The sequence below is a fragment of the Leiobunum rupestre genome, chromosome 8 (genome assembly GCF_980474605.1).
Source record: "Leiobunum rupestre chromosome 8, qqLeiRupe1.1.hap1, whole genome shotgun sequence".
In the NCBI taxonomy this organism is placed as follows: Eukaryota; Metazoa; Arthropoda; class Arachnida; order Opiliones; family Sclerosomatidae; genus Leiobunum; species Leiobunum rupestre.
In genome coordinates this window covers 6834614-6854951 of record NC_143391.1, presented here as the reverse complement: position 1 = coordinate 6854951, position 20338 = coordinate 6834614, and the positions used below count along the sequence as shown (strand labels likewise).

The window sequence follows — 20338 nt, the reverse complement described above, 5'->3', positions numbered from 1 at the left end:
ACAACAATATGGATTAGCATCATTTGTTTCCCATAAAACCACGAAATTTCAAATATATTTTAAATTATAGACTACAGACCCATTTCAACAGTTTTACCTTACCTTGGCATGACTGCCCCAGCTTTTTATTTGCCTATTTCTAGCTCATTTTTATAAGAAGCCAAGTTAGCCGTCTGCTTCAAAAGGGCAAAGTTTTTAGTTTTAGATTGAAAGACCAATAGCGTAAACCAGTGACGGCGTGGCTGTTTTAATAGTATGTATCTTATATTATTAATTTACGATTTTAATTTGTAACGGTATAATAAGATTTGTTGAGATTCTTCACACCCAGAGCAAGGGTTTTGATGATTGAAATCGAAGTTATATTACAATTTTATATTGTTTTGGGGTTTCTACACGGCCGGATTTAGGTATTTTGCCGCTCAGGGTGAGAAATAAGGATTTTTTAAAACTGGACCTGTGGCCAGTAGAGCCTACGTAGTTTAATTATAAAACTGGCCACTGGCCACTTACCATTTTTAACCTTCAAAATCAGGCTTTCATAATTAATTTATGGTCAAATTGTCTATTCTTGACAATGTGTGCTATAGACCCGACCCGAACAAGCCTACTGAGAGAGAGACTGTTCATATTTCTTTTTGCTAACTGCTAAATTCGCTTCTTCTATACAGTGATTTCAGTATCACGTGACACGACGTCACCTATGCTTTTCCCCTAGAGAAAAAATCCCGCACAGAATGGCGGTCATAGCCAAAGCTACGAACTGAAACTACTCTATACTGTGTGTAGAGTGTAGAGTAGCCAGTCTCACGACACTCAGTCACCCACCCCTACACACAATTAACACAAGGAAGCAAAGACCAAACAAGTTTAGGGATTAATAAAGTATTTTTTTAATGAACTAAAATCTTGAAGGAAAAAAACTTTGAATTAATTAAGCATTTAATTTTTAAACTGCCCCAGCTAATTTTTAAACTGGCGATTGGCCTGTGATAGTGCCTTATTTTTCACACTGTTGCCGCTCGCATTTGGCTCTAATTTTATAGCAGACGCTAGGTTATAAGGCAACCCAGAGGAGCATGGCGACACAACGCCACCTAGACTCGTTTCGGTCGCAAATAATTTTCTTTGCATACGTTTACGTGTATTACGTTTGGGCTGTGTTCATTAGGTTTGTATCTGTAAGTCGTTTCCCCCCCCCTCCCTTTACGTACGATTTCTTGAGTGTACTCTCTTATCGTACTCTTATTTCGTTATAAGTACGGTTTTACTTCCAACCGAAAAGAAACCGTTTCTCCCATTTTTACACACAATCCCTTAGGGATTTATGTGTATTATTTTCAATTGGTACGTACGTAGCCGCCGCCGCCGCCGCCGGTGTTCCAGGCATAGCTCATCAACCGTTTGTGATAAGGTAGTAAAATTATTCGTCAATCGACAGCAAATATGAAACCCTCGGTGCCCCAATTAAAAAGTTTGAGATTGGGGTCGAAGAAGTTTTTTTTGGTGAATTTCGTCTTCAAATCTACCCACTTTACTTAAATTAGGTTCGTTTTTGTCGAAAATTATATTATTAATTAGTTCTTGTTAGTTGCCAGTACCGGATTTACTGAAGGTGGGGCCCTAGGCAGATTTTGGTGCGGCCTATGTAAAGAAAGCATAAAAACGCAAAACTCGCGTGTCCTGATGCTGAGCTTATGTAACGAGAATAATAGAACCGAATCATTGAAAAATCCATTGATTTATCAGTGGTGGGGGCTAATAGGCCTCGTCCTTAATCCGGTACTGTTAGTTACTCACTACAGTGTATGTCTGCACAAAGACATTTTAAGTTAGATTTCTGTAAAATTCGCGAGACCCCACTACCCGCATAATGCGTATTCTGCTATTTGAATTTACTACCAATTGCGCTGTCTATCTTCAAATATTTGAACCTTCAATGAAGAAATATACAATCAAAGGTGTTTTAGTCTGGCAGTTAGCCTTCTTCATCAATTTGGGCGCTCTTTGATCTAAGCTGCCTCACCGTTAGCGATTGATTTGTTATTACACCCATAGCTCAAGATGTCTTTTAGTGCCCCCCCCCCCCCCTTGAGTTTTTCTGTATCCGCCACTGCTATGGGGACATTTGGGGATCAGAGGTTGGGCATACATTATTCCTCGCACTGTTAGGTATAGAAACGAAAATTATATCAATCGATATGTAATGTCGTGCTCTTGCAGTCGCTCTTCCAATTTTGGGCACTAGGCGGTGTTAGATTATTTGGTTAAAAAAGAAACTAAGCTCACTTTCGAACAAGAAAAGACGAACTAAAAACTTTAATGGCGTCACTGTAAAGGTACAAAAATAGCAGAGGTATCGCCATCTGTCAAACATCTTGTATAGTTTTATGGCGGTACATTCAAATAATATCCTTTCAATTATATAACCTGAATACGTTTTTCATACATATATATAATAACAGGCAGCCCAGAAATTTGGTATTGGTTGTCTCTCGCGCTACATGAGATACAAAAGAAAATTACGCATCGGTTGACACGAGGGGTAAGACACATTGTGTACACCGGGAGTTCGAACTCTGCAGAGTTCGCGAGAGTTCATAGGTGAGTTCTCGAGAGTACGGGAGAGTTCAAGGGCGAGTTCCAGAGAGTTCATTGGTGAGTTCGGGAGAGTTTGAGAGAGTTTGAGAGAGTTCGCTAGAGTTCAGGGGAGTTCATAAGAGTTCCAATACCAAATGTACACCTGAGTTCTTGAGTGTCTTACCCCTCGGGTTGACACGGGATATTAAGCCATCACTGTCGCTATATCATGTTTGGCACTTGAAGGCCCAGATATAAAAAGTTTTATTGATATTTTTAACGCATGCGGTGATTGTGACCTCTTCTTACGTATCCGTCAATCGTATTGGGTGGGTATGTCTTCACGAAAAGGTATAGCGTGGACCATCTGGGTTACAAAATGAACAGTTGAAAGTTCCGGAACAATAGGTGATTATGAAAAAGAATTGCGCGCAGAGGCTCACGGGAGTTGGTTATTTTTTGACAAAGCGTCGGCTGCTTAAATTCGTCTGCACCTACCGAGGCCCGCGGTCGTCCGCGTTTAGTAAAAAGCACCAACCATGGATTGATTGTTTGAAAAGTTAGTATTTTTCTAAAATTATTAAAAATACATAAAGTTAACAAATTTATTATATATTTTTTTTATTTCTTATAGTTCTAGACCAAGTATTGATAAAGAAACAAGCCCAATTTTAATAGAAGACACAAGGTTATATTTACATACATGTTTCCATTATTCCTGAAAATGAATTAAAATCTATTTGGATAGAATTTAAAAATATTTCATTTAATAAATCAATTACCGTAATTTAACGACTTTGCAAACTTCTCTCAAAACGAAAAACGAAAAATCCTTTCGATTGAACAATGAAATAATAGAAATCTCGCTAACCCTTGCCCAACTAGCCAGACGAATTTACAATAAGGGCCAATTTTGATACTTTCAACTTGGTAGTACTTAACCAAATCACGTGACCACCGATATTTTTCATAATCACCTATTACTGTGCTTCTCACAAACTTTACGGAAATTGCTTCCAATTCATTTATTTTCCATAATTAATTTCTACGATAAAAACATTTTAACCAGGAAAGTTTTGCATATGCGTTCAACAACTTTTTAGCTAACAATTCGCGACCATCTAGGTGGAGTAACGGTGCTAGCTTGGCCGAGGTAGTAGCGTCTGCTACAGACAAATTTGAAAGTCATAAGAACGTTTATTTTTTAAATAAACTTATCCAAATATAAGCACACGATGCAAAAATTATATTAAAATGCAAGTATCATTATTTTTAAAGTCAAATTTAGGGATAACTATGAATAAAAACTAATAGCGTCTGCTTTCGCCGCGACCTATCTTGGTTTCAATGGCGAACCAAAGGGGGCGTAGCGATAGTTTTCGGTCGCTAATAAGGAATTGGGTATTTCTGATTTCGATTGTTGAACGCAGCCTAGATTTCTAGAATGTAGTTTGTAGCAGACGACAAGAGGTTTCGAACTGTATTTATACTCTTTATTTTGTACAGTTGGATATTAAACAATTTTTTTAGAAGTACATGATAAATGATGGAATAATATTATTTTATAGTATAATATCAAAACTACGAGGGGCAGTTCACTACTTCGCAGAGTGCAGAAGTAAACAAGGTTAAAAATTTAATCGGATTAAATTTAATACAGCCAAAGCTACAAACAACATATATAATCAGATTTAAACAACCAAGAGTGCAGATTTAATCATGGGAGTGAACTGCCCCTCGCAAAATTGTAGGAAAATATTAGAATTATGGGATCGCTGGAAGCCCTGGAAAAAAATTAACTTACATGCACAGCTGGTCGCAAAAAAGACCCAGGGGAAAATGTTACTAACTGCGCCCAGAACTAAACTAACTGATATTCTTTCGATTGAATCTTTCGAAAGTTAACCAGACGTCGCTAATTGCCTAAAACTGACGTCTGCAATCTAAGAACGGTTCGAACTTGGGACAGCGCGTCAATGGACATTTCATAAAAGGGAAATTGTAACACTGTCTATAGCTACCCATTAGTTGCTTCATTTTAACTAGTTGGAGCGCGGTAATTAGCCATTATTCTGGAACATCCAGATTTCCACAAAGTCTACGAGTCTATGGCGTCGAAGCAATCAGAGATTTATCTTTAAACGTCTAGATGACTGTGGTAAAATTTTCATTATAATAATAAAACCAGAAAGGAAAAATAGTTGAATTTTTTACATTTATTTTTAGTGTTGTAAGTCAGAAAATTTTCCGGAAAATGACCGAGGCCCTTTTTCCGGAAATTTTTCCGTATTTTTCCGAAAAAAATAAAAAAAAATTTCATTCCATGATTAGTCTAATATATTGTTTGCAAATTGAAATAAATTGGTATTTTCGCCTCATTTTTTCGAATCTGGAAGTAAAACTAAACCTATAGACTAGTTTAAACTGATTAACAATGTAACGCTATTAATGCTTTGTAGTATGTTTACTGATATTAAACATTTTATATCGATAAAAAGGTAAAAACATTAAAAACCCTTAAAAGGTAATTTATGTTTAAAATTTTTATTTTTCCGCAATTCGGAAAATTTTCCGGAAACTTTTCTGGGAAATTTTCCGCATTTTATTTTTCCGGAAAATTAACATCCCTATTTATTTTTCTAATTACTACAATTTTCCTTTAATTTTTTTTTTTAAATATTTACACCATACCATTCGGTAGACTCTCCCAGAATATGTCCAAAACCCTCATGATTGTCATATATGGCCGACCACGAACGCAGCACCTCTGCTTAAAGCTTATCCAGGTTATGAACGTGTCGAACGCCAAACGTTTTTTCAACAACGCCCAGACATTCCCTATGAGACATGTCTCTTCTCCGGCGTGGCCAATTCATTAATTATATATCCCTGCGGTAACTGAACCAACACGACAATCCTAGAGGTATGAATCAGTAGTACCGCCAGGATTTTTTCGCGAGTAGACACTGCGTGATTAAGAGGCTCCCCCATCAAGAACTTTTGTAATTTTCGTTGATATTTAACGGACCAAATTATTGTATTTAATTATTTAAACAATTTAATTATTATTAAATTTATAAAAATTGTATTAAATAAATAAATTATTTATAATTTAATATTACCGACCTTACTTTTAATCGAAGAATTCCACAGTTCGATTAGCTATTTACCCAAATTCATCAACTACTAATTGAGGCTTGTCTCCCCCATGGCAGACGTGTTATAATTCTGTTGAGATAATTGAAACTCCTTTCGGATATAGTATTTGCCAATGGAATGTGTAAAATCCTCAAAGTCATCTTGCATTACCATTAAATCAAGTTTTTGATTTAATTTTTGGCTTTTCTTATCGGTCCCTTACTCCCTTTAACCAATGGAGATCGGAATATAACCAGTTTTAAGATTGGCAATGAGCTAGGACATCGTTTTCGTGAAGAAAATTTTTGCCATTAATGCTTTAAAAAGGCCAGCGTTTTCTAATAGTCTATTTTCCATTTCTGATAAATTTATATATTATTTCGAATTCGAAGTAATTGGTTCTCATCCGTTCAATTAAGGTATTTACTCGGCTTTCAGTACTAGAAGTAATGACACTATATGTTTTATTATCCTGTTGGGTATTATCTTCCGTTTGCGTAAACTTAAAGGCTCGCTCCTACCGGTACGCAGTGCTGCACCATCCATAAGGCTGACCCAACGTTTTAATAAGAATTTACAAGGAGCCTTCGGTTTCATATCGTTTTTCAATTACTACCGCGTAGGACTTTTTCCTGGGTGTTAAATCAACCTGCTTTTAGTTCCAGATGTAAAGAAATGTATTACAGACAATTAGATAATGATACGATTCGCATTTTCTGACGTCATGGGTGCCGAGAAGTCTGGAAATTCGCCGAAAAACTCGATTTCCACCATTTCGACTTCTTTTTATAATAATTCAAAGACCACTTAACCGATTTTGATGAAATTTTCTGTACTTGCTATAAAATGTTTGCTCTTTCTAATGAACCATTAATTAGCCATAGCTAAAATTTCGTGCAACCAACACTTTAAAGTTTTCTTTTGCGTAGAATGTCGCGGACCCTTATAAAAAGTAACGATTCGGTTTAGAAAAAATTTTGCTTATTTAAATGAAATTTGGGCAGAAGTGCAGCATTCGTTAGGAGGTCATATCTAATAACTATGAGCTCTTGGACAACTGAGAAAGTCTACTAAACGGTATGCACTTAGTAATGGCCTCCGACGTGTATTGGTGTAAATATTAAAAAATGTAGTAATTAAACGAATAAATGTAACATGTTCAGCTATATTTCCTTTCTGGTTTTATTAATCAAATTGAAATACTTGTAACCACAATCATCTAGACGTTTAAAGATAAATGTATGAATGCTTTGACGAAATCGACGCGTTGACTTTGTATTAACTCGGAACGTTCCAGAATAATCGCTAATTGCCGCGCTCAACCTACTTAAAATGAAGCAATGAATGGGTAGCTATAGATAGTAACACAATTTCCCTTTAATTAGAAACTTTGATTAGTTCGAACTGTTCTTAGATTCTAGTCGTCAGATTTCAACAATTAGCGACGTCTGGTAGACTTCGAAAGTTTCAATCGAATGAATATCAGTTAGTCTAGTTCAGACAAGGATAATAAATAACAAAAAGTCTAAAAACGACGAACTACCGACGGGCGCAGGCGCAGTTAAGCAAGTTTCGCCTGGGTCTTTTCCCCCGACCAACTGTACATGTAAGTTGATTTTGTCCAGGGCTCCCAGCGATTAAATAATTCTAATATTTTCCTATAATTTGGAAATATCCTATAAAATCCTATAATTCCATTATTTATCATGTATTTATAAACAAATTGGTTAATAGTCAAAAGGATGATAAAATACGCGAATAAGTAGATTAGTTCATAATTAAAGGGGTAAAAGAGCTAAACCCTAAACAAACTTGAAGAAATTAAAAAACTTACAAATAACTCGTACTAATAGGTCTTCGAGCAAACAAAAAGACGCGAATCTCGGATCAAATAGATCTTCGAGTAAAAAACTACATAAAAAACTAAATAAAATAGCCAGATATTCCAACGGTAGACCGGTTTCGTCGTATTTGGAACTCATCAGTACCGTGCGGGAAATCTGGCTGGCGACTGTTATATCGAAAAGAGAAACTAAGCCTTAACATTAAAAATTTCAAAACGTGTTGCATAGCAACGGAGCCGAAAAGGGGGGAGTGTGGTGGAGAATAGTATATACGAAAAGTTAAGTTAGAAGAAACCACCTATGGACTGTGCAAAGGATGATAAAATACGCGAATAAGTAGATTAGTCCAGAATTAACTTAACTTTTGGTTAATAGTCAGCTGAGAAAGTTATAAAATCACGTGCATTTTGATATTTTCATCCTAGAAACCTACTGTAAATTAGAAATTTAATCATACCCTAACAAAAAATTTAGAGGCTGCAATGTGGATGCAGAGCAGCAAAATTACAGTTTATAATCCATTCAATAAAAATCTACAGTTGTAATATTTCAGACTGCAGTAAAAAATCTGCAATTGTAGCATTATTCCAGTCACCATAAAAAGGTTTACTGTAAAATAGCTCCTATTACAGTCATTATGCATCTACTATGACAAAAACAATGCAGTCAAATTGCAGTCTTCAACTCATCATATTTGTGACTGAAATTTGACTGAAATTCATTGCAGCTCAGTGTAGCCAAATTGTAGCTTAATTACAGACCCACAGTCAAAAAGCATCCCAACTGCAGTCAAATTTTATTTTTGTAAGGATATAATTATCGTGTAAATTTGAAATTTAAAATTATAGCGATATATTATCATTTACGAATTTTCATTTATTCTGTAATCCCGATATATTTTTGGGAAGTATTGACTTTTTTATTTTATTTCTAATTAAAAATTAAATCAATCGACTTTTGTACCGACATAAAAACCTTCCGAAGACTCCTAAACCGAATCTTCGGCTGTAATATCGAACGATATATCGGCCGATATTAACAAACTTATCTATCATAATAGTATTGTATATGATAAAATCATTGTAAAAGAAAGTTCAGTGCACTGGCATACCATTTCATTCTAATTTTTCATTGAAAAAGTTTCTTTTCATTTTACGTGATACATATTTTCTATCAAAATCGAATATCGTTTTTTTGTTTGTTTGTTTACACTCCTAACCCTCTGCCTAAAAAAGGGTTTGTTTCTAAAAAAATGGTTTGATCTAGCTTCTGAAGTCTGTCGTACGTGGAGCGGCCAATAAAATAAAATATTATCATTAGTTAGTTAATCGATAATTTTCTCATTTTTTATAGTTTTTCCGGAAAATATTTTTCTAATTCCGGTATCGGACAATATCGGCTTCGCTTAAACCGATACTGATATTAGAAAAACAGGCCGATATATCGGTTCACCCCTAGGACTAAAAACCGACCTTTCAGAAAGGTCCATTTTTCAAAACTTCACCAACAAAAGCTTTTATAAGGCCAACACGCTGTTGAATTTTTTTTTCCATTCTTACGGTGAAACTCGGTTTGCGAAAATGTCGGCTTGTGTGAATAGATCTATAAACACCCCACTATACGGTGCTCCTTACGTTGGCAGCCACTGTAATAAATTAACGCACGTAAAAACTGTGAAAAAGCTGACAACCCAGCGCACTGCCAACATCACTTAACAGTACGCGAAAACGAAGGAAAACCCACTATTCCATGACACTACTTTCACTTGTTGGAAAATAATAATAATACCACAGGTATTGTGGTACGCAGATTTAAGACCAAAATGCTTTCGACCTGCATACTGTTACGGTATGAAGAGACGACAACAATTTATTCAATGCAAAATATATTTTTTATAATAATACAAAAATAGCGTGAAGCGCGAACTGGTAGACGGGCCGACCGACGAAGGGTCAGCCGAGGGAGTTGGAATCCCCGTCGTAGGAGGCTTGTCACGAGAGGCTGCGCTTGTTCAGCGTTAGTCCTCTCGCTATTACCTAGACGTCTGGGGCGAGCTTTTGCAGCAGGCGGTCCAGTCGTCCCGTCAGAGAAGGCTCAGCCTATTCGGCTTATGTCTCTTCTCTTCGGCCTACACCGAGAAACGTCGCCCTGACTGCGGAGAGACCCGGCCTTTTATAGTAGCCGGTGACCTTCGGCCCCATTGTTATAACGGACTATAAAGTGTACGTCTTATCGTTGATGCTTGGTCGGTCCGTCTACCTATCCTTAGTTACGCGTGACAATACTAAGCCCAAGAATTTATTCATTTCAACCATGAATATCGAACTGCATTAGGTAGTCTAGCCTCAGTCGCTCAAAATTTTTGTTGAAGGGCAACGTATTGAAACTTGACTAGCTTTCAGTGCCAAGGCTTAGATCTAAATTTAATTTCTAAAATTTTAATACACATCTTTTTGATTGAATCAAAATAGGTAAGAATATTATTAATAAATTTCTTTATTTAGGATTATCAAGTAATTTTGTTAAAGTACAGGTATTTTTCTAAGAATCACGAGTCATTTTCTTCGGCAGATAAATCGCGCGATCTCGGAAACGTTTTGTGGATCGAGTGAACAACAAACGCCTGTAACGTAAAGCGCAGAAAAGCACCGCCCATTTTAGCCCCAGATGGTAGAAAGGGTAATGATATAGTTAGATATTCATGGTTGAAATTAATACAAACATGGTATAATTAAATACATAAACCTCGCTCGTTCAGTCAAAAAATATTATTTTCAGTATTCATAACACCTAATGAAATTGTTAGAGGTCTTTTACAACTTATAAGTGACGTTTTTAGCCTTTGCTTGCAAAATTAATAAACGAGATAGAGAAGAAACGTAACCTATCTAATTATCTTTCCAGGACTAAATATTTATAACGCACGATTTGGATATGGATAACAATAGTAACTCGAGCAATAATAGTGGAGGAAACGGCTATTCCATCGATGCCCGCAGATTATTCGAGTTAGGTTTAACTTTTATACCAATTCGTTATGGAGGGGTTTACGTTGAATGTTCTGGATTTTAGAATAAATGTGATATAGCAAATTTGTTTAATTTAAAATACGGTCTATCTACAATATCACAACCTATAGTGTTTTCATTGGCAACAAGTTGATTTGCGAGGGGTCGAACATTTACCATATTCCGTACACTTTGTCTAAAATCGCAAAATCTTTCAACTCTCTCTATGGTAAATTAACATTAAAATCCCAAAATCACTTCAAAAAGTAATGATAAAATTGCCAAAATCTCTACGAAATCCCGAATCCCGTACAAAATAATGGCAAGTGGCCGACCCCTCGTTGATTTGTGTGTAGAAATCATGTCCAATCTTAATTAGAGAAACACAGTGGCGTATACAAGGGGGTTTTCGTGTCCAAACTCTCACTTGGGGTTAGCTTTGATTGACTTAAATTTCGCCCCTTTTCGACTCCCCTTAGAAATTGCAATTCTACAAAATTGCCGAATAAGGTCATCTGAAATCTTTGGTTGACGTTTTAGTAATCACATAAATTAAGAATTATTTTCGTTGGTAAATGTATCTCCCATAATAATAGATAATTAGGCTAACCAATTAATATTAACAACCTTATTATGTTAGAAGGGCGTTCGGTAGGACTGACTGCCCAGTTTCAGAAGACAGCAATTTTTATGATATGACCCACAGAAATCGCGGGAAATGCCTTATATTTAATCAAAAGGTAACTATAATAAAGTTATTATCAGTTTTAAATTCAAACTTTCAATACTAAAAAATAAAATTTTAGTATTTTGATGTACGTACCGATCTAAAGGAAAGGAATGGAACAGATGTGGACGCTGATAATCTGTATCAGCGTTTTGTACACTTAGATTTTGATGTTCGCAAACATTCTAATTTAAGAGCGGTACAAATCATGGATATCATTAACGAGAGTAAGTCATACTTGATTTAAGTTATGGATGAAAGAAATATACATTTTTAATTACAGCTGCCGAAGAGGATCACTCCAACAGTGATTGTTTGGTTTTATGCTTTCTTTCACACGGTGAACAAGGGATAGTATATGGTAGAGACGTCAAAATTCTGACTGAGCAACTTTTTGCTCCTTTCCACGATGATGTTTGCCCTTCTCTAGCGGGAAAACCCAAGTTATTCTTTATGCAGGTTCGACTTTTACTTTTTACACTTAATTACTACACACCAACATAATGTACTGTTTGCACATATGCCTACTCTGATAAACGCAGCCAATACAGAACTACACCAGTGCATGGCGTAACGATTAATTTAATTAATTTCTTGACTTCTGCAGTAACTAGAGCTCTGCGTAACTCATAAATTAACTGACAAAATTTCGATTAATCGTAAATATTTTGGTTAACTGTTTATGGATATTATCCATGGATAAACAACGATTTAACATGCAAAAAATAATTTATATTTTCGGATAATTGTAGGTTATGGATAAAAATAAAATAAGTGGTTAATTTTTATCCAAACGCCGAAATCTAGCAGTAACGTTTAATTCAGTCAGACCTCTAAAACAATATTACAAACGGAAGGGCGTTGTGGAAATTGCTTCATGTTTCCCTCTTTCCTTTGTTTTCTATATCCCAGCATTTTGTTTTCACACACCAGGAATTATTTGTGTGCTATAAAGCTAACCTATTTCCAGTCAAGAGACACAGTAAACCGAATTACTACGTTGTCGATCTTTAAAGACACTGTTTTGATAAAAACAAATATTGCCTTTATAAGTTTGTATTTGTTTTGGAACACTCGAATGCGGTCATGGAGCGTACCGATATGAATCAGACAACGCCAAATATTTAAGTTTTCTAAGTAACTTGACGGAAAAAGGTTTTAGGTTCTTAGAAAAGACTTATCAACATTTTGATTTTGCCACAAAAAAGAAGCCCATCGTTTCGGGCTGTAGGCGGACCGGAAAATTTAACACTCACCACTGGACTACTCTAGTATTGTTCAAACACTTATATTATATTTATGGTATTTATTCAATTAATACACAGCCATCCCAATTTCCAAACAGGTACAAATATGTCGCTCTTTTTGATTTTTTAAATAAGTCAAATCATGAATTTATTTATATACGCCAACGAATATGGCTATACCCCCTTCACGGAACAAGCTAGTATCAAGCCCAGGGCTTTAGGCTCCTCCTCACGGCATTCCACACGTGGAAATTAAACCACATGTGGAAATTAAACCACATGTATGCAGTGGCGTAGCGAGGATATTTGGCGCCTGGGGCAAAACACCCGAATTGGCACCCCCCCTCCCGTGACCTCTGGAAAACCACATTATTTTGTTTTATTTAAAAAAAAATTACTTCTCAACTTTCAAGACAAGTTTCAAGAAAAATGAGTTTAATATATGCTCCCTTGACCCCCTCTCGGTATGCCTCTGTGTTGAAAGGCCCATCTCTCGCAAAGGAACACTCGTCGGTCACCAGAAGTTGATTGAGGAAACTTGGGTTGTCATCAGACATGATCATAGGCCAATTACATAAATCATACCATCGTTCCATTTCTCCTTCATGCAGAGCTCGATGAAGGGTCGCTCGAAACGGAAGGAAGTGGTGATTGCGAAGATTCTTCCACACCTAGTACCGGGACAAACTAAGATCGTCACTTGCGCCTCTAACGCTTGCTTGAGGATCTGCAGTAAAATAAGCCATCACAGTGTTTTACTCGTTGAGGTTTTGACGATCTGCTCCACGGAACCTGGATTGACGTCTCCGTTGTTGTGGAAGTCTTGAACAGCTCCAAGAACGGTGTTGTGGCTTGGTCTCCTGTCAGGATAGCGAATACTAAACAAATCACTAACTCTATGAGCATTACGATCGGCATCTCTGTAATACAATTCTATCATAAAAACGCGCTGTTCACAAAAATAAAGTGGCTTAATTGATTAGACTCAAATTCGTTAGAGAGTGGTTTTAAAAGGGAAAGGTTTCGCTTTAAATACTAATTAAAAAAAAACACTTTTGTACGAAAGCAAAAGGAAATGTTTCAAGTTTGAGGAAAAAAGAGTTTAATTTTACATGTAATACTTTGGGCGCCCCTTTGGCGCCTCCTAGTTATCGGCGCCAGGGGTCGATGCCCCCCTGCCCCCCTCGCCACGCCTCTGCGTGTATGTGAAGAGCGGCTCTTCAGTTGGCCCTGTAATAGCCAATGAGAAGTCTGTCTAGCTGTTTGCCGAGAGAGCACCGATAATAACGTAGCTAGACGGATTAATTATTAGCTAATGGCAAGGCAATTGGAGAGTGCCACTTAGAGCAACATGAAAATCAATAACCTTACGAATAAATTAATGACAAAATTGGTCATGGAATAGGGATCACAATGGGGATTTTGTACGATCACCTCTGATAACAGTAGGGGCTATTCAGCTGTGTACCTTCTGCAAAGCATTGCATGATCCAAATAGTTCTAAAAGTAAGATTTTTTTTATTTAAGGCTTGTCAGGGTGACAAAGTGGACAGTGGAGCTTTCGTTAACTACGGTGAGCAAGTGGTTGCTGATTCAGTGTGCCAAATTTTAACTCACCCTGACTTTTTCGTTGCATTTTCTACAGTTCCTGGTAAGTTCTACTTTTTATTTCAATATAACCAAAGTAGCATTTTGGAGTCGCGTATCAGTTGTTTTTGAGTTTGCAGGCAGATTAATTTACCAAAGTGTTGGTTCCAATCGATAACCCCATTTTAGTTATGTTTTATCCCAAAGTATTATAGTTATAGTAGCCAAAACCCTAGAATACCGTATTTTTATGCACAAACATGGCGCTTAGCTTAAATACCCCGTAGAGACGATTTGACCCGCAGTACTTCAATTTTCAACTGTGTGGAAGTCGACCATCTTGGAAGATGGCCGCCATATTGTAATCGCTCATAACTCACAAACTTCCAAACCGAAATTGAAAAATGAGGTGTAGTTCTTATTCTACGTGTAGTACGTTCCGTCTGAAACTCAAACAACATCGTTATGGCAAAAAGGTCAAAGGTCATTGGAAAAATAAATTAATACCACTACATCAAAAGTCAAAATTTAGGGCACTACGAAAAAATGGCAAAACAAATCGCCATTTTAATACATGTTAGCTATGAGGTTTTTTGAATATCAGCAGGTAGCCCTCTTGCTTTGGATTTTTATATTTATTCAATTGAATATTAATTTGATTATTAAATATTAAGTGGAACGCCTTCCCAACACTTTTATATATGTTACACGCCAAACAAGAATGCTAAATATCAAATCGGAAGGGTAGCAACTCGTTCACTGTATTGAATTTCGCATGGATAAATTGACTTTAATCCGAGCGACTCAAATTGGTAATTGACTAATCCGTTAAGTAGGCCTAAACTCCTACATTAATAGGCTAACAAGAGTGACATCAACGACTAATACTTACATCGACCACATATTCATAAAGACTCGAAGCCTTGATCCAATAAATATTTCCTCGTCTATTAATATAACTGACAATTTTGCTGTAATTGTGAATATACCTAATTTGCGTATTCCTTATGACGTACAAGATATCAGCTGATCTGATCTAAGAATTGTACGCTGCTAGTGAGATTTTCAAAATTATTTTTTATAAAAAAACAGCCTAACTCTAAAAGTCAACTTTTGTACAACGAACTATTATTATAAAGTATTAAAATCCATCATGGACCTCGGTTCTAACGAGGAGACTACCCGAGGTGATAATCACCGATTTTGTTGAAACTAGGTGGGTATGTAGACTTTATGGTAACACAAAATTTCACCCAGGGAAAAGTTGCAATGGGAATTAGTTTTGCCATGGCAACCGAAAATGATTTTGACAACACAGTCTGTATATTGTCCCATTGAAAATAACAATTGATCAATTTTTACATATTTTGATCAAATTGACCAAAATTCATCAATATATCATAAAATTCATTTCATTTGTCAAATTTGATCTATTTTTTTTGGTTTTGAAATTTGAAATTTTTTTAAACTTTTTCCCAGGGGGTACCCTTAGAAGTGCTCAGATTCCCATGTTATTTTCAATGAGAAAATATACATACTGTGTTGTCAAAAACATTTTCGGTTGCCATGGCAAAACTAATGCCCATTGCAATTTTTCCCTTGGTGAAATTTCATGTTACCATAAGGTCTACATATCCACCTAGTTTCAACCCAATCGGTGATTATCACCTCGGGTAGTCTCCTCGTAAGTGAAAACAATTGCAGTAGTGCATCTAATATCTTAATTGATATTCTACAAAATAATATACAAAGGTCCGCTGTTATAAACGTAATACCAAACTTTCACACAAAAAAAAAAACAAAAACTGAAGCCATGGATTACGAATAGCTTGTTGGTATCTATTCCGAAACGAGATTGCCTCACGAAACAATCGTAGATCGTAATAAATTATACAACTTGATTATATCGGTTAAATATAGTTATTTTAAACAAAAATTAAGGACAACAGCAACGATTCGAAACTACTTTGGAACGTTAAACTTATTATTTACCATGGTGAATATTAGTAGAAATTATGTTTAATTCAGAGAAAATGGCATGGTATTAGAAGAGAAAACTTTATTTTAAACGAGACGTTTCGAGCCGAGGCCCTTCTTCAGTCGTTCGTTAGTTTTACTTTGATTTAAAATAATAAAGTTTTATCTTCTAACACCATTCCGTTTTCTCCGAATTAAACATAATTTCTACTTTGGAACAACCTATATCCCTTCTGAGTAATATTTAAAAATTGTTTGAAAGTATAATAAAAATTCATCTGGAAATCTTTCTAGAGAATTCCGAGTTTTTTTCACGAAACCAATTCGGTTTTAGAAATAATTTGAATACCAATAATGCAATTCTGCACGCCACAAGAGAACTGTATAGTAGCGTAGATAAAAATACAAAAGTAATAAGTATTTTCCTTGATTTGAGAAAAGCGTTCGATATGGTTTCGCACTCGATTTTAATAAAGAAGCTGAGTAAGTCTGGTGTGAGAGGGTTGGCTCTTCAATGGTTTAAAAGTTACTTGTAGTCCAGTAACTTAAGGAAAAAAAAACGACCAAACTTCGGAAAAAATACCCCCGGGCTGAATTTTTACATACACTGGGAGAAGGCCAAATTTTAAATGACTTAAATTGATTAAGTAAATATTTTAATATTAAATAATGATTGATACCCCACCCTTCGTTTTCTAATAAAAAAACAATGGGTAGTTAACTCCTCTTTGAAGCGCACATTTAATCGGATTAAATCCAGAGCAACAAGGCTACTTTGGAATATTACTAGAAGTTTTAATTAATAAGCGATATGGAAGAAAAATACCGATTTTCGTTATAATTTAAAGATATTTTAACTTTTTTAGCCCGTGACCTTTGACATTTCGATAAAAAACGACGTGTTTAGAGTTAACAAAGAAGGATAAGACAATTTGAAGAAAAATGACACCTCATATGTTGAGTTTGGGTAAATAATTTTTGGAAATTATAGGCGAATTTAAAATGGCGGCCATTTTCCAAGATGGTGGCGAAAGTCGGCACCGTAGACTTTAGGACTTTGGGGAGGTTTTGTAAGACCATAACCTCTTTCGATTGTGAAATGTTTAGGTATTGCATATTTTATTTCCACAAAAAAAAACATTCAAGTCGTACTAAAAACATTGGCACTGAGATTGCGGAAAAACGACTGCTCAGACGCTAGATTCACAGAACCACATTCTTGTCAAGAACGTGCTTAGAAATATTTTTGTAATTGTAAAAGTAATAATAACGAAGATATTGGCGAAGAACCATTTTTGCCGGTTATTTTCCCGCCAAATTCCACACGGTACAGCAGTCCCTTAGCCAGAAAAATTTCGTTAAGGGGGCAGTAGCTTTTTGTGAGGGGCACTTTTTTCGTTACCTAATTACGAAAATTAACATAAGTGGCGCCGTGAAATTTTTTTGGTGTTCAACAAAAAAAACTCTCTTTCTACAACTTGTATTTTATTAATAAATAGTTACCTATAAATAACGATCTAAACCTTAGATAAAGACAAGGGAACCAAAAGGAAAATTTCAACGAATAGAAGTTTAAAAAACTAATAAAAATGAAGGGGCAGAGATTATTCTTTGAGGGGGCAGGTGGGGCAAATAAAAATTTCATTTGAGGGGCATCGGCCCCGAAGCCCCCCCCCCTCCGTGGCTACGGGCCTGCGATCCAGTGTTGGGTCCGCTGTTGTTCTTACAATTTGTTAGTGTACATGAATGATTTATGTAATGTAACTATTAATGGAAAATTAGTGTCTTTTGCGGATGATACAGTCGTACTTTGTGAAGGTAATTGTTGGGTAGAAGTATTTGAGACAGCGCAATATGATATGGTAAAATTACATAAAATACTTAACATCAATCTATTAACCCAGATATATTAAAGACTAACAATTTTAAGTAGTAAGTTTGTGTGTTTTTCTGCTAGGGACTTGAAAAATATAGATTTTATAATTCTTATTCCCTCAAGTTCTAACTGTGCCATAGGTTCCGAAAGGTGTTTAGAATTAGAAAGAGTGAATGAAACAAAGTTTTTAGGTGTAATAATTTGCAACATTTAAATTATGGTATACTAGGTGTGGGAGGAACTTATGGAAGTAATCCAAAGAAAAATTATACTTATATGCTTAAGAGGTTATATTTTATAGAGGGTCGTATGATTTTGTATAATCATTTTAAAGTTCGTACTGTAAGGCAAATATATGCCAAAGATACGCTTTTATATATGTATAAAACATAGGACACAATGCTGTATGAAAATAGATTTAATACCCGAAATGTAGAAGCTAGAAACCTTGTTTCTTACAGATGTAGTAAAGAAATAGGTCAAAAGTATATAACCTATCTGGGAAGAAGGTTCTGTAATATGCTAGATAGGAACTTAATAATAATAATAACATACAGGCAAGAACCTTTCAATTGGTAAGACCCTCATAAGAAACTTGCTGTCCTGTTGGTTACTTTCAGTACAGTCAAACTATTAGTGTACGTTTAAAATTTGTTACAAAAATATCTGATTGAAAAAAATGCAAGAAACGAGAATTAAATATATTTCTTTACCATTACTTTTAATTCGCCTTAGAAATCCGATAAGATTCTATTTATTTCAAGTTTTCAAGTGCAAATTTAACTTGTTTGAATGGGCTGAAAAGTTCGGTGGCACAGGGCGGGTGGAAACTCCAGGGGGAAAATACCGGGAGGGAATGAAGGCGCGTAGGAATACCGGGAGGGAATGAAGGCGCGTAGGAATATCGGCTCCCCAAACTCCCCCAAAAATCGCGAATAGAAAATAAACAAAAATGACTATACTTTCCCCTCTCTCCATGAAGTTTCACCCCCCCCCTGTGCCACCGAACTTTTGAGCCCCTTTAATAATGATGTTATGTTTCATTCGAATTAGAATCCTTTCAAAGTCACAATCCATTAAAATCGAGGGGTAAGACAGTCTCAGATAATCTGTACACCGAGTACGTGCATTTAGCACTGTTAAAGGTACATATTTTCAAGAGTTCGCGAGTTCCAGTCAAGGCTAGGTACGGCAGTGTACACCGAGTTCGCACAGTGTCTTACCCTCGATTAACATAAGGAGGCTCTTAAAAAATCCCAAAAAGATGAATTTCGGGGGATGCGAAGTCATTTTAATAAATTTCTACGTAATTGTTTTAGGTTTTTTTTCTTGGAGAAATCGAAGAAATGGATCTTGGTTCATACAAGCGCTTTGTGCCGTCTTGGAGCAGTATGGTACTAGTTGCAACTTATTGGAGATTATGACTGTTGTCAACCACATTGTTTCTTATTGTTTCGAGTCTGATGCCCCGGCTACACCAGAAATGCACAAAAAGAAACAATCGCCTTTCATTACTTACACTTTGACAAAGAAGGTCTACTTTCCTCCGAAGCCAGAAGCTGAAAGTTAACCTTACCACTTTGTTGCTATTTTGTAACTTGAAAATATATTTAATAACTGATAAGGCAATTATAATTCGTCTCAATTTTGAATCGACATTGTTCAAACTTGATTCATTTGTTACATTACTAAATTATTTTTTACTATAATAAAGTTTATTAAACAAGAAAAGAAAGTTTACACTTATTGCGCCCTGCTTTAGTAGGGAATGGAGATAATATAAAATACCATGAAAGTTACACAAAAATATGAATGAAATAACAGCAATGACTAAGGAATGGCGACGGATATGGCAAAAGGTACAGTTAGGAAAAGTAAAATATATATATATATATTTTTTTTTTCGTTTTATACAATTATATACAAGGAAGATATTTACCACCCGTAAAACTTGTCAAGCCGACACTTAAAGGTGAAACTAGAGGATTTAATCTTAATTGGGGAAGGGAGGGCATTCCATGAGTTTACTACTCGCTGTGTGAAGAAGACACGGCGCGAGGTACAAGCATTACGCTCCTTACATATCGTAGGAGCTTTCCCGTCCAGCGAATGGTAAAGAAGGAGGTGGCCGGGACGTCATACAACTCATAAATTAGTTTGAAGGCCTCAACCAAATCACTTCTCAGACGCCTATTCGAAAGGGACAAAAGACCAAGGCGCGCAAGACGTTCATGGTAAGACAGAGAACGAAGGCCAGAGACCATCTTGGTGGCCTTACGTTGCACTCTCTCAAGCTTCTCAATATCCTTTACCAGGTGAGGGGACCAAATACTCGAGCAATAATCGAGATGTGG

General features: G+C 36.0%; 1 protein-coding gene across 4 annotated transcripts; it reads left to right on the top strand.

Moving 5' to 3' along the window:
- The first annotated feature begins 185 nt into the window (after positions 1-185).
- LOC149932259 (caspase-1-like) lies at positions 186-19620 on the top strand. Of its 4 annotated transcripts, none has more exons than XM_090155996.1 (7): positions 186-253; positions 10467-10570; positions 11214-11310; positions 11377-11524; positions 11581-11756; positions 14072-14195; positions 19304-19620. In XM_090155996.1, the coding sequence occupies exons 2-7, from the start codon at positions 10497-10499 to the stop codon at positions 19552-19554; spliced, it is 870 nt and encodes a 289-aa protein (XP_090012122.1). In that variant the 5' UTR covers positions 186-253; positions 10467-10496; the 3' UTR covers positions 19555-19620. The 4 variants fall into 4 exon arrangements, with proteins under 4 accessions (XP_090012122.1, XP_090012120.1, XP_090012123.1 ...); XM_090155994.1 differs by having other exon boundaries at positions 11211-11310; XM_090155995.1 differs by lacking the exon at positions 186-253 and adding an exon at positions 7284-7324 and having other exon boundaries at positions 11211-11310.
- Positions 19621-20338: the final 718 nt, after the last annotated feature.

Bases quoted from the DNA above. Each gene is read 5' to 3' on its own strand.
- LOC149932259 (XM_090155994.1), top strand. From the start codon at position 10,497: ATGGATAACAATAGTAACTCGAGCAATAATAGTGGAGGAAACGGCTAT. The intron at 10,571-11,210 runs GTTAGGTTTAAC...TTATTATGTTAG, and splicing joins GATGCCCGCAGATTATTCGA to AAGGGCGTTCGGTAGGACTG. The intron at 11,757-14,071 runs GTTCGACTTTTA...TTTTTATTTAAG, and splicing joins CCAAGTTATTCTTTATGCAG to GCTTGTCAGGGTGACAAAGT.